The sequence below is a fragment of the Sorex araneus genome, chromosome 3, assembly GCF_027595985.1.
Source record: "Sorex araneus isolate mSorAra2 chromosome 3, mSorAra2.pri, whole genome shotgun sequence".
NCBI lineage: Eukaryota > Metazoa > Chordata > Mammalia > Eulipotyphla > Soricidae > Sorex > Sorex araneus.
The window spans coordinates 236,294,862-236,307,475 of record NC_073304.1 but is presented as its reverse complement, the minus strand read 5'-3'; the positions used below and the strand labels follow the sequence as shown (position 1 = coordinate 236,307,475).

At 62.0% G+C, this 12,614-nt stretch overlaps 2 protein-coding genes across 4 annotated transcripts; one reads left to right on the top strand and one right to left on the bottom strand.

Annotated features, from left to right (window-relative positions):
* Positions 1-3,230: 3,230 nt before the first annotated feature.
* Positions 3,231-12,451, bottom strand: ARMC7 (armadillo repeat containing 7). Of its 3 annotated transcripts, XM_055133574.1 has the most exons (4): positions 12,014-12,451; positions 11,791-11,934; positions 4,841-4,983; positions 3,231-3,361 (listed from the first exon to the last, which is right to left on the bottom strand). In XM_055133574.1, exons 1-4 carry the CDS (start codon positions 12,102-12,104, stop codon positions 3,302-3,304), a joined length of 438 nt encoding a protein of 145 aa, XP_054989549.1. In that variant the 5' UTR covers positions 12,105-12,451; the 3' UTR covers positions 3,231-3,301. The 3 variants fall into 3 exon arrangements, with proteins under 3 accessions (XP_054989549.1, XP_054989550.1, XP_004615782.1); XM_055133575.1 differs by lacking the exon at positions 3,231-3,361 and having other exon boundaries at positions 4,790-4,983; XM_004615725.2 differs by lacking the exons at positions 3,231-3,361; positions 4,841-4,983 and adding an exon at positions 8,562-9,337 and having other exon boundaries at positions 12,014-12,409.
* Positions 6,155-8,062, top strand: NT5C (5', 3'-nucleotidase, cytosolic). Its single transcript, XM_004615724.2, has 5 exons — positions 6,155-6,538; positions 6,681-6,781; positions 6,852-6,912; positions 7,610-7,724; positions 7,802-8,062. Exons 1-5 carry the CDS (start codon positions 6,347-6,349, stop codon positions 7,972-7,974), a joined length of 642 nt encoding a protein of 213 aa, XP_004615781.2. The 5' UTR covers positions 6,155-6,346; the 3' UTR covers positions 7,975-8,062.
* Positions 12,452-12,614: the final 163 nt, after the last annotated feature.

The following is a 12,614-nucleotide window of genomic DNA, read 5'->3' as shown; positions in this document are numbered from 1 at the left end:
GCCCCACGTCCCCTGTGCCCCCCCCAGCACCCCCGGGAGTGATTCCTGAGTGCAGAGATAGGACGTGACCCAAAAAGGGGAGAAGGGGCTGGAGCGATAGCACAGCGGGGAGGGCGTTGGCCTTGCACACCGCCAACCCGGGTTCAATTCCCAGCATCCCATGTGGTCCCCCGAGCAACACCAGAGGTGATTCCTGAGAGCAGAGCCAGGAGGTACCCTGAGCATCCCTGGGCGTGACCCAAAAAGAAAAAAAAAAAGGTTTAGAGCTAGACAGGCCAAAGCGATAGTACAGCGGGGAGGGTGCTTGCCTTGTACACGGCTGGCCCGGGTTCGATCTCTGGTATCCCTGAGCATCGCCAGGTGTGGCCCCAAACCCAAAGAAGTCAGCCTGAGCTGGGGCCAGCAGGCTGCAGGAGGCCCAGGCCCCCCACAGGGCCTCGTGGTTCCGGCAAAGCCCCCGCAAAAGAAAAGAAAACGGGGGGAGACACTTGGAGATGCCGAGATTACCTGTGAGTTTCCAAAGAGGAGCTGGGACATGGGACTCGGGTTCGGTGGCCAAGAGCCGCCTCCCCCAACCAATGACAGCAACGGGTGAGCAAGGGACCCGGGGACAGACCCCCAGCAGTCTTGGCCCTGGTCCCAGTCACCGGAGTTCCCTCTTCCCCTCAGAATACAGAAACAGTGAAGGGCGGGGTACACGCAGGGGGGGTGGAACATCATAACAAACAGGTGGAGCCACTCCAGGGGAAGTTCTAGGGGACAAAATCTCGCCTGAGGGTCCGACACTAGGAGACTCGCTCAGGGGCGGGACTCCATGCAGGGGTATCGCTTTCCCTCTTCCTGCAGTTTAAACTAGCACAGTAAACATGCTGCTTCTATTCCTAGTCATTTTGTTTGAACACTGTAAGAGATACATTAGGCTTGAAGGCTGGCTCTTCCCGGGGACATCTCGCTGTGTATCCCAGACCACAGTCCGCAGGCCCGGTTAGTCTTTCCCAACCCCAGCAGCGTCCTTGTTCAGTTACTTCTTTTGGGGTCGAGACAGAGTTTGTCCCATGAGCGTGCTCTTGACTTACGTTGCTTAGCTTGTCCCCTTTTGATGCCAGGGTAGCTCACAGCTTGCCCGGGGTCCAGCCATCCCTCTTGGGGACCCTGCTTTTGGAGTGCCAGGAACTAAGGGCAACTGAGGCTTAAGTAAATATGGATGCCCAGGAGTAAATATTACTTTGGAGTCAATTAAGTCCCACGTGACAAAGCATAGCATGAACTATTTCCCTGTGTCTGTACAAAAAGGACATTGTTAAACTATGCAAACGACATGAAGGAAAGAGGAAAGCAAATACAGGATTATTAGTGTTTGACGGAACTGGGTGTGCCTCAGGAGCACTGTTATGGGAGTAACAATAAACCTAAGCTCCCTGGGGAGAAGCAAGGACAACAATGTTTTTTTGTTTGTTTTTTGCTTTTCGGGTCACACCCAGGGAACTCAGGGGTCACTCCTAGCTCTGCGCTCAGGAGTTAGTCCTGGTGGTGCTGGAGGAATACGGGTGCCAGGGATCGATCCTGGGTGGGCCCCGTGCAAGGCAGATGCCTACCCGCTGTACTGCCGCTCTGACCGGACAACCTTACGTTACCCAACAATTACCGATGTTGATGGGAAGAGAAACAGTGGTAACTGAGCCCCACTAGACGGCCACTCCAGAGGGGGTCACGCGTATTGCTGGCCCTGCGGTCACAGGTCACTGACGTAGGCAGGTAGACAGGGACAGGCCCTCGGCAATAAAACAGAACTAGGAGGAAAATCCTAAGACTGATCCACCCCGTGGGTACAGAAAACAGGTGATAAGGCCTTAGCAGACCCTGGGGAGGACCCTGGGGAGGTTGGACCCTCCCCGTGAAGTTCCTCTCCAAGATCCTCGGACCCTCCTTTGATCCGGTTGACTTGAGTGACCCAGCCCCGAGAAGACTCCAGAACTTCCGAGAAGAGCCTATGAAAGACACCTTGGACAAAGGAAGGGCTGCGATGCTGCCCGGGCCTGCTGCCCGAGCCCGTGTGCTGCTTGTGCCCACGTGGCCGAGTACATGCGGTGCCTGAGCACATGTGTGGCCCGCATCTCCCCTCTTGAGATGTGGACTTTCATGCTCTCCTGTCTAACGCTGGGGTGTGTGTAGGGCTCTCTCCGCCCTTGGAGAAGCCGCGTTCTCTCTTGAGCACGTTACTCTCTCTCTCTGTCTCTCTCTGTCTCTCTCTGTCTCTCTCTCTCTCGCTCACTTGCTTTTTTTTTTGCTTTTTGGGGTCACACCCAGCAACAATGCTCAGGGGTTACTCCTGGCTCTGCACTCAGGAATCACCCCTGGCAGTGCTCAGATGACCACATGGGATGCTGGGAATCAAACCCAGGTCTCGGACACGTGCAAGGCAAACGCCCTCCCCGCTGCTGTGCTATCGCTCCAGCGCCCCCCCCTTACTCTCCACTCTCTCCCACTTTCTTTCCCTCCTTCCCTTCAAAAACCCTCCAAATAAAATCTGTTTTACTTCACTGCTTGTCTACTCCTGAAATTCTTTTCTGGAGTGAGACAAGAACCCAGTAACCCTGGGTCCCAGGTGGCAGAGGCGGATTGGGAGAAAGTGACCGTCTCTCTCCTCCCGACTCGTGAGCCACCCGTGGGCCCCCCCACATCAACTCTCGGAGGGGTCAGGGGCCCTGCGGGGTGCCGGGCACCTCACCTGGGCCGGCCATGTGGGAAGCAAGCGCCTTCCCCGTGGGCCTGCTGCTCCAGCCCCCTCTGATCTGTTGGAGACTCAGCACGTACCCTGTGTCCAGGCGGTAACTTCAGATGCGCGGGGCGCTGGGGGATGCCTGCAGGGGGCTTGCGGATGCCTGGAAAAGGGACCAGGAAGAAGGGAAGACACAGCCAGTGGGGTGCTGTATCAGAGAAGGGCAGGGCGTGAGATACAGGCTAGGACACTTCCTGGGTGGGCCAGAGCAGGGAGGGGGCTTGCTTTGTGTGCCATCAACCTGGGTTCCATCCCTGGCACCCCCTACGGTCCCCTGAGCACGGCCAGGAGTGATCCTTGAGCTCCGAGCCAGGAAGAACCAACCCCTGAGCACTGCCCGGTACGACCAAAGCCAAAGCCAAAAAAAAAAAAAAATGTATTAAATAAACACTTCCTGGGCGCTAAGTTCCAGGACACAGAGCCGCCTTTCAGGCTGTGTCACGGGTCAGCTGTGCTGCTCCAGCTTGGTATTTGGGGTTCGGTTTCCTAAGAGATGTCTCATCTAGATCACCACTCACTGGCTCAGCCTCCCCTGATTCGAGATGACTCAGGCACCGTGCAGAGCCTCCGGCTCTCCGGCATCTGCGAACAGAAAGCCGGTTAGGGTGGTCCCAATCTTCTGGATCTTACCAGACATGGCCCAGAGGTGCCCCTCCAAATACCAGCAGAGTGAGTACTTCCGGGCCAGGGAGGGGTTAAGGCGCTTGCAGGGGCAGACGCCCTGAGCACGGCCAAGCTCCAAGAATTTGTGTCCCATGGGGTGGGTGCAATAGTACAGCCGGCAAGGCACTTTCTCACACGTGGCTGACCCATCGGGCCATAAGGTCCTAAGCCCCGTGAGGAGTGACTTCAGGGGACAGTGCCAGGAGTAAGCCCGTGGGTGGCCCCAAAACAAAAATACTATGTCACAACTTGGGGCTTTCGTTTTCTATTGTTTTTTTTTTTTTCTCCTATGACTAATCAAAGGTCTCGTGGGAGGGACAGTTCTTTCTGCCAGTCATGTTTGGTTTTATTCCTACAAGGTTGGGCTTTTTGTTCTTTTTTTTTTTTTTTACTCTTGGGCCACACCCAGCAGTGCCCAGGGCTCTCCCCTGGCTCTGCAACCAGGAATCACTCCTTGCAGTGCTCAAGGGACCATATGGGAAGCCGCGATTGCACTCAGGTGGGCCGTGTGCAAGGCAAAGGCCCTCCCCGCTGAGCTATGGCTCCGGCCAGCGCAGGCCAGCTCTAGGAAACGCCTGTTGGCTGAGCACACTCAGGGTTCATACTAGAAAGCTCAGGAAAAAGGGAGGAATAGCACGGAGAGCAGATTCACGGTGTTATCTGACTGGAACGGTGTTGGGGCGGAAACCAGGCGAGGCCAGGGTCATTGGATTGCGTGGGAAAGGGTGGAAGTGGCTGACAATGTGCATTTGAAACAAATCAGAGAGACACATTCCCAATTTAGGGCTGGAGGTCACCCACATCTCAAGGTGCAAAATTCCTTTTTATGGGGTAACTTTGACTCTTCTGGAGAGAGAAAAAATAATGCAACTGTTCTTTTCTCTAAAACTTATTTTGAGGGGGCTGGAGCTCCGGTACAGCCCATATGGTTCCCCGAGCCACTCCAGGCGTGCACTGCAGTTCCGACCCAGGTTCGAGCCCCAGCCAGCATCTCATATGGCCCATCGCCAGGAGTAATTCCTGAGTGCAGAGCCAGGAGTGTGACCCCCCAAAAAAGTAAAGAAAAGGGCTGGAGCGATAGCACAGTGGGTAGGGCGTTTGCCTTGCACGCGGCCGACCCGGGTTTGAATCCCAGCATCCCATATGGTCCCCCAGCACTGCCAGGGGAGGTTCCTGAGTGCACAGCCAGGAGTAATCCCTGTGTATTGCTGGTATGACCAAAAAAAAAAAAAAGCAAAACAAACAAACAAAAAAAACAACCAAAGAAGTAAAGAAAAAAACAAAAGAACCCACAAAACAACAACACCTTATTTTGGGAAAAGATTAACCAGTGTTACAGCAATAAATTTATTAAGAGACAAAAACTGGACGAGAGAGTACAGCGGGCACGACACCTGCCTTGCACGAGCTGGATGCGCGTTCAGTCCCTGGCACGCCATCCGGTCCCGGGATCCCCACCAGCAGTGACTCCCGGACGCTGAGCCAGGAGTAATTCTTGTCCTTGGCACCGGAAACGGTCTGGGGAGCACGGCCAGGCGTCCCTAGAGCGACACAAGGCGTGGTCTGGGAACAAAACCGAAACAGGGGGGCCGGAGCGATAGCACAGCCGGTAGGGCGTTTGCCTTGCACGCAGCCGACCCGGGTTCGATCCCCGGCATCCCATATGGTCCCCCAAGCACCGCCAGGAGTAATTCCTGAGTGCAAAGCCAGGAGTAACCCCTGAGCATCGCTGGATATGACCCCCCCAAAAAAAAAAAGCAAAAACCGAAACAGCCGAGAGATAGTAGCGTGACAAGGGGTCTGCCTTGCCCTGCGCTGGCCCGGTTCTATCCCCGGCCGCCCCCCGCCTCCCCCCCGCCCCGTGCGTTCCCGAGTCCCCGCCAGGAGCGGTCCCCGGAGTTGAGAGCCAGCAGTAAGACCTGAGCAACCAGACCACCAGGTGTGATCAGCAAAAAAACAGGAGGAAAGAACCCGCGGAGGATTGATTGCTAAGCCGCTTCCTCTTTGGAAAACCAGCAGCTGGAGCGACTGTGCAGCGGACCGGGCGCTCGCCTTGCACGCGGCCACCCTGGACTGGATCCCCTGGACACCACACGGTCCCCAGAGCACGGCCCGGGAGGTGGGGTGCACGCAGCCCCGTCCGGGGCCGGCTGTCCTCAGGGACAAACAGCCTGGGGACCCCGGTGCCTCCAGCAGGACGCGGGCGCCCCACGATCCCGGCCCACCTGGCGCCAACTGCCCGGGGCGGGGGGGGGGGGGTGGTCTCTGGGGGGCGCCGAGGACGGGGCCCGGGACGGGCGCGTGCCAGGCAAGCTCCCCGCGGCGCCCGCTGCCGGGTGACTTGGGTGGTCGCTCTGCCCGGTGCTGCAAGGGCTGCCGCGAGGCTCCTTGGGGGGCGGGGGGGCATCAGCGCCCCATCAGCGCCAGGACGCAGGTGAGGGGTCAGGCCCATCCGGGTGCGAGGACCAGAAGACCGCCCCGAACCACGCCGGGGGCGGCGCCGCATGCAAATGAGCCCCGACGGCCCCGCCCGCGGGCGCCCCGGAAGCGCGAGCTCGGCCGCCCCGCGCGCTTCCCGCCGCCGCCGCGCGCCCCGGCGCTGCGCCCCCCGGCCGCCGCGCGCCCCGGTCGCCCCGCGGTCCCCGGCGCCGCTTCCCCCGACCGCCCCGTGCGACCCCCGATCGCCCCGCGCGCCCCGGCCCTGCGCGCCCCGACCACCCCGCGCGTCCCGGCGCTGAGCCCCCCCCGCCGATCGCCTCGCACCCCGATCGCCCCGCGCGCTTCCCGCCGCCTTCCCGCGCCCCCCCGATCGTCCCGCGCCCCCCCGATCGTTCCGCGCGCCCCCGATCGCCCCGCTCCCCCCTGATCGCCCCGCGCGCCCCGACCCCCGCGCCCCGCAGCGGCATGGCCTCCCCGGCGGCGCGCGCGCGGCCCGTGCGGGTGCTGCTGGACATGGACGGCGTGCTGGCCGACTTCGAGGCCGGCCTGCTGCGCGGCTTCCGCCGCCGCTTCCCGGGGGAGCCCCACGTGCCGCTGGAGCAGCGCCGCGGCTTCCTGGCCCGCGAGCAGTACCGGGCGCTGCGCCCCGACCTGGCGGTAGGTCCTTCCCGGGACACCTCCCCCCCCCCCCGTCTAAGAAACGCGCGCCCCGGCCAGGGAAGCGAGGGCCAGGACGGCCCTCCCGGGTCAGCGCCCCCAGGCCCCCACGGAGCCAGGCCCGCGCCCTCGTGCCTTGCAGGACAAAGTGGCCAGCGTGTACGAGGCGCCCGGCTTCTTCCTGGACCTGGAGCCCCTGCCCGGAGCCCTGGACGCCGTGCGGGAGATGGACGCCATGCCCGAGTGAGGCGGGAGGCCGCGGGGGAGGCCGGGGGCCGCCCAGAGCCCGTTCTGACCCCCTGCCCCCCCGCAGCACCGAGGTCTTCATCTGCACCAGCCCCCTGCTCAACTACCAGCACTGTGTGGGGGAGAAGGTGCGCCCGACCCCCGTCCCCCACCTTCCCCAACTAGCCAGCTCGGTGTTTTTGGTTTGTTTTCTCGGGGTGGGGGCATGTGAGGTGCCAGGGGCCAACCTGGGAGCCGCACCCCCAGAGGACTTTTGTTTTTTGGGTCACACCCAGCGATGCACAGGGGTTACTCCTGGCTCTGCACTCAGGAAAAGCGGGGGAATATATGGGGTGCTGGGGATTGAACGGGGTCGGCCACGTGCAAGGCAAACGCCCTCCCCGCTGTGCTATTGCTCCAGCCTCATGGCTTGGGTTTTTTTTTTTTTTTTTTTTTCTTTTTGGGTCACACCCGGCGATGCTCAGGGGTTACTCCTGGCTCTGCACTCAGGAATTACCCCTGGTCGTGCTCAGGGGACCATATGGGATGCTGGGATTTGAACCCGGGTCGGCCGCGTGCAAGGCAAACGCCCTACCCGCTGTGCTATCTCTCCAGCCCCGGCTTGGGTTTTTTTAAGTGCGTACTGCACCTGGCCTATCCACGTCAATCCCCAACACCCAAGGGTACCGCCAGATCCACCAGGAGTGGTCCCTGGACCCCCTGCCCCTCCCTGTGACCCCAGACCCCCCAAAATTCAAAAGGTGCAGAAACAGCGCATGGTGGGGGGCAGAATCACCCCCTCCGCGGGATCTGTGCGCCCCCCCACCTGCGCCCCTCCCCCGACAGTACCAATGGGTGGAGAAGCACCTGGGGCCCCGCTTCGTGGAGCGCATCATCCTGACCCGGGATAAGACGGTGGTCCTGGGCGACCTGCTCATCGACGACAAGGACACCATTCGAGGTTGGCGGGTCTCCGGGGGAGGTGGAGAGGGGAGGGGAGCGAGGGGAACCCTGGACACGCGCCTCTCGCCCACACAGGCCAGGAGGAGACCCCGAGCTGGGAGCACATCCTCTTCACCTGCTGCCACAACCGCCACCTGGCCCTGCCCCCCAGCAGGCGCCGCCTGAGCTCCTGGAGCGACAACTGGAGAAGCATCGTGGACAGCAAGCGGGGGGCCGGGCGGCGGGCGCCAGGGGACCCGCAGCCGTGAGCGCAGCCGGCCGCCGCCTCATGCAGGGCTGGCCCCCGCAGCCCCGCGGGAAACTGGGTGGAACCTGGAATAAAGGCCTTGGCTCGTTCTCTGGGAAGGCCCTTGACTGGGGGAGTGAAGCTGAGGTGCAGGCTCCTGGGGCCCCCAAATCCGCCCACTCCAGCCCCCCTAGACGCCAGCCTTTGGCGGGCAGAGACCAGATCCCTCACTGCATGGCATGACACCTTTTATTCTGTCCCTTTTACTCATCGGGCCGCACCAGGGCGGCATCTGGTGCCTGGACGGTGCAGTGACCCCCCCCCCCAACACTGACCTTGCATGTTCTGTGCCCTAACTTCCTCGGGGCCTCCTGTGCTGACCAACAGACACCAGAATCTGGGCCCTGTGTTTGCGGTCACTTTCTGGACCTGCCTCTTTTGGGCACTGTTTTCGTGCAGCCCCCCACACCCCACTTCGGGGGGACAGTGACCTCTCCCGCCCATGACATCCCAGCCCAGCAGTGGAGAAAGGCTGGAACTTTCGGGGGGGGGGTGCTGGGGGAGTCCGGATTCTAATGCGCCTTCATGCCCATCACGGCGGCTGGCAGGTGGGCAGGGCTGTGTGGACTGAGTGACCAGCTGGCACAGCCCTGCAGTACTGGGGTTCTGTTTTCTTTTGGGGTCACACCCAGCGGTGCTCAGAGGTGACTCCTGGCGGATCTGGGGGACCATATGGGGTGGCGGGGATCGAACACGGGTCGGCCACGTGCAAGGCCAGCGCCCTCCGCCGTAGACCTCTTGGGTCTGTTCTGCACGACATCCCTGCGTCTTCCTTCCTCCGAGTGCCTCCAGACGCTGCTCAGAGAGGCGGGGACGGAAGCTGGACCCCCACCTCTGGCAGAGCACCTCTGACGCCCTTCCCCACGTCACACGTTGACCGGGCGCCAGATGGGGACTGCCCGGTAGGTGCTCGGTGGCCCCTTCAGCCGTCGGGCAGAAGCGTACCCTGGGCCCGAGCTTGTCCCTTCAGGAGCGCCGGGGGCCCGAGGCCCGGGGCAGGGGGATGCCCAGGGCGGACTGCGCGTCCCGGCTGCGGGCTTCGGCCACCAGGCTGGGGGGGCAGAAGTCCTCCAGGAAGAGCCGGGCCAGGTTGCGGAGGCGGGCGCTGGCCGAGAGGGAGAAGCGCAGCATGCACTGGACCACGGGCAGGGCGCTGATCTCGGCCGGCCGGCCCGGGCCCGAGCTGAGGAACATGAGGGTGGTGATGGCCGACAGCACGGTCTCCTCGTTGGGGCTGGACAGGCAGTTGATGACCAGGGGGACGCCTCCCGTCTGCACAATATGCTCCCGGTTGGCCCTGTCCGGGCACAGATTGCAGAGGCCTCCTGGGAAGAGCCAAAGCAGGGGCGTGGGGGCCTCAGCGCCGGGCCTGCCCACCCACCTGGCCTGCGGGTTCCTCTTTTTTTTTTTTTTTTTGCTTTTTGGGTCACACCCAGTGATGCTCAGGGGTTCCTCCTGCGTCTGCACTCAGGAATCACTCCTGGCAATGCTGGGGGACCAGATGGGATGCCCGGGATCGAGCCCAGGTTGGCGCGTGCAAGGCAAAGGCCCTCCCCGCCGTGCTGTCGCTCCAGCCCCTGGCCTGCAGTTTCCTCTGCCTTCCCGCCCCAGGTGTATGGATACGGACCAAGGGTCCAGAAGGTTCCAGAGAGGCCTGCCTAGGGGAGCAGCGGGGAGGGCGCCTGCCTTGCACACGGCTCACTCAGGTTCAATCCCCGGCATCCCTTATGGTCCCCAGAGCCTGCAGGGTGTAGGTCGTGAGCACAGCTCAGTGTGGCCCCAAAACAGAGCACAGGGTGCGGCCTGCTCTGTCGGGACCTGTCCCCCTCCTGTTTCCTCAGTCCAGCCAGCCCAGAGGCGGGTCAGCAAAATTTAAATCAATGAAACAAAAATCCCCTGCAGCCACAGCCTGGTCCTTAGCGTGCTACAGAGTGTGACTGCGCCCAAAGTGGCTTCTGGGCAGTGCTGCCCGGTCCCAGTCTGGCAGCGACAGGGTCCAGGGCTGACCGGCCTGTTCTAGGGACACAATTGCTGGGGTGGGAGGTATGCTGACCTTCAATTTTTCTTTTCTTTTTTGCAGGGTGGGCAGGGTTGCATGTGGGGGTCACACCCGGGGTGGCGCTCAGGTCTTACTCCTGGCTCAGTGCTCAGGGACCATATATGATACTGGGTGTTGAACCCGGGTCGGCCACAGGCTAGGGCAGAGCCCTCCCACGGTGCTATGGCCCCAGCACACCCTGCCTTCGGTTTTTCTAAATACTGTTTTCCAAAGAGTCTACTGAGCAGCAATTAAGAAACAAAGAGGAAGCGGGGAGACAGTTCAGGAGGTAAGCCCCCCGCCAGCCCTGGCTGGATCCCAACACCGTATATGGTCCCCTGAGCACCCCTTAGGGTGACTCTGAGCACAGAGCCAGAAATAGCAGCTGAGCAGGGGCCAGGTATGGCCCCAACCCCCAGCCCTCAAAACAAAAGCAGGAAAAAATCCACCAGGCCACTGTTCCTGGCTGGTTTTGCGTTTTTGTTTTTTGGGTTTCACTGCCATCTGGTGGCAGCCAGGAGCACGGCAGGGGCGCGCGCACAAGAAACGGATCTCACCTTCCCTTGGGGAGGGGCCCAGGAGGGCCAGGACCCGACAAAGCCGCCACATGCTCTGGGACAGCCAGAGGCTGAACTGGCTTTCACGGCGGCCGAGAACTTTCTCCTGGTACCTTCATTTATTATTAGGTTTTGGGCCACACCCCGCGGTGCTCAGGTGCCGGGACTCGAACCCTGGGCTGCCGCTTGCAAGGCAAACACCTGTCCCGCTGTACTCTCTCCGCGGCCCCTCTCGCGGTTCCTTTCTATTTTCTCACTGTGCCTGAGAGAATCAACGGTGCTCTGGGCAAAAAGCCCCAAGTTAATACCAAAGGCTGCCAGAGGTGGATTTTTTTTTTTCTTTTTGTGTCACACTTGGCGATGCTCAGGGGTTACTCCTGGCTCTGCACTCAGGAATTACCCCTGGCGGTGCTCGGGGGACCCTATGGGATGCCGGGGATTGAACTCAGGTCAGCCGCAGGCTGACAAGCACCCTCCCCGTGTGCTATCTCCCTGGCCCCTGCCAGGTTTTTCTTTGAGGCACAAGCTCCTGATTGTCTGGGGCACTGACTGTTCGGCAGGGGCCATTAGTGGTGCTGGGGATGCCGCCCCGGCAAGGGCCACCCTTACCTCCTGAGCTCTCCGGCCCCATTCCAAATCCTTTCGCTCATTTGGGTTTACTAAGATCTGGCTTTATATCTAGGCCCTATGGATACAAGGGGGGTGTGGTGCACATCCAAGGAGTTTCGGGGTGCCAGGAATCAAAAGCGGGGTCTCAGGGCTGGAGCGATAGCACAGCGGGGAGGGCGTTTGCCCTGCACGCAGCCGACCCGGGTTCGATTCCCAGCATCCCATAGGGTCCCCTGAGCAGCGCCAGGAGGAATTCCTGCGTGCAGAGCCGGGAGTAACCCCTGTGCATCGCCGGGTGTGACCCAAAAAAAGAAAAAGAAAAAAGCGGGGCCTCACACGTGCCAAGCACGCGGTCCACCAGGTACTGACCGTGCCCCGCTGCCCATCAGGAACGACCATCACACGCCCAGAATAAAGAGGGCGGGGAAGGCTCACCCCCCCCCCGCCCCCAAATCCCGCCTGGCCCCAATCCGGCTCTGGCCAAGCTCAGCTGACTGTGTGCCAACGTTCCGCCTCAACTTCGAGCTCAGGGGTCGGCGGCCAGTGTGGGTGGGCGCGCCCGCCCGGGACTCACCCAGCGCAAACTCCACCAGGGTCTCGTTCTCCTCCGAGAGCGAGTCGAGGAATAAATCCAGCACCTGCAGCTGCCGCAGATACGGGTAGTTGTGGGGGTCGTAGGCGAAGTTGGCGAGGTTGGCGAGGACCTGCTCCCTGGCGTCTGCAGCGGGAGCCCGCGGGGAGTCAGGTCCCGGGGGGCAGTCGCGGCCGGCCGCCGCCCCCCGGGCCCCCGCGCTCACCTTGGCTCTGGGTCTCCTGGAACTCCGTGACCAGCGCCTGCAGGTACCCCAGCCGCCCGACGTGCGGGTCAACCTTGGGCTTCTGGGCCATGGTGGGGGGCAGCGGGGGGTCCCGGAGCGGGTGGACAGGACAGTGGGGGGCGAGCCGAACTCGGTGGAAAGCCGGTTCCTTTCGGGGGTCCAGGTTCTGCAGTACTTTCCACTGGCAGGCGGGGACAGGGGCGGGGTCCCCGGGCCGCGTAACAGCGTGCCTGACACCCTAAGTCGGGGCGGGGGGGGCTAGAACCCGGGACCCGGGGACCGCGCTGCAGGGAGCACCAAGGCACAACCCGCGGGGTGGGCTTGGCGCGGGGTTCCGGGATTCCCCCGGAAGCCGCGCTTAGCCCCGCCCCTGGCGGAAGGGGCGTGCCCGGCGCTGAGCTCGGCGCGCGTGCGCACTTCGCCCCCGGCCGCTGGGCTGGGTGGCTGCAACCGCTCCCGGGGCGCTTAGAGTCTTGAGCGTGCAGGGCCGGAGTTATGGGACGGCGGGTAGGCGTTTGCTTGCACGAGGGCGACCCGGGTTCGATCCATGGTCCCCAGAGCACCGGAGTGCAGAGCCAAG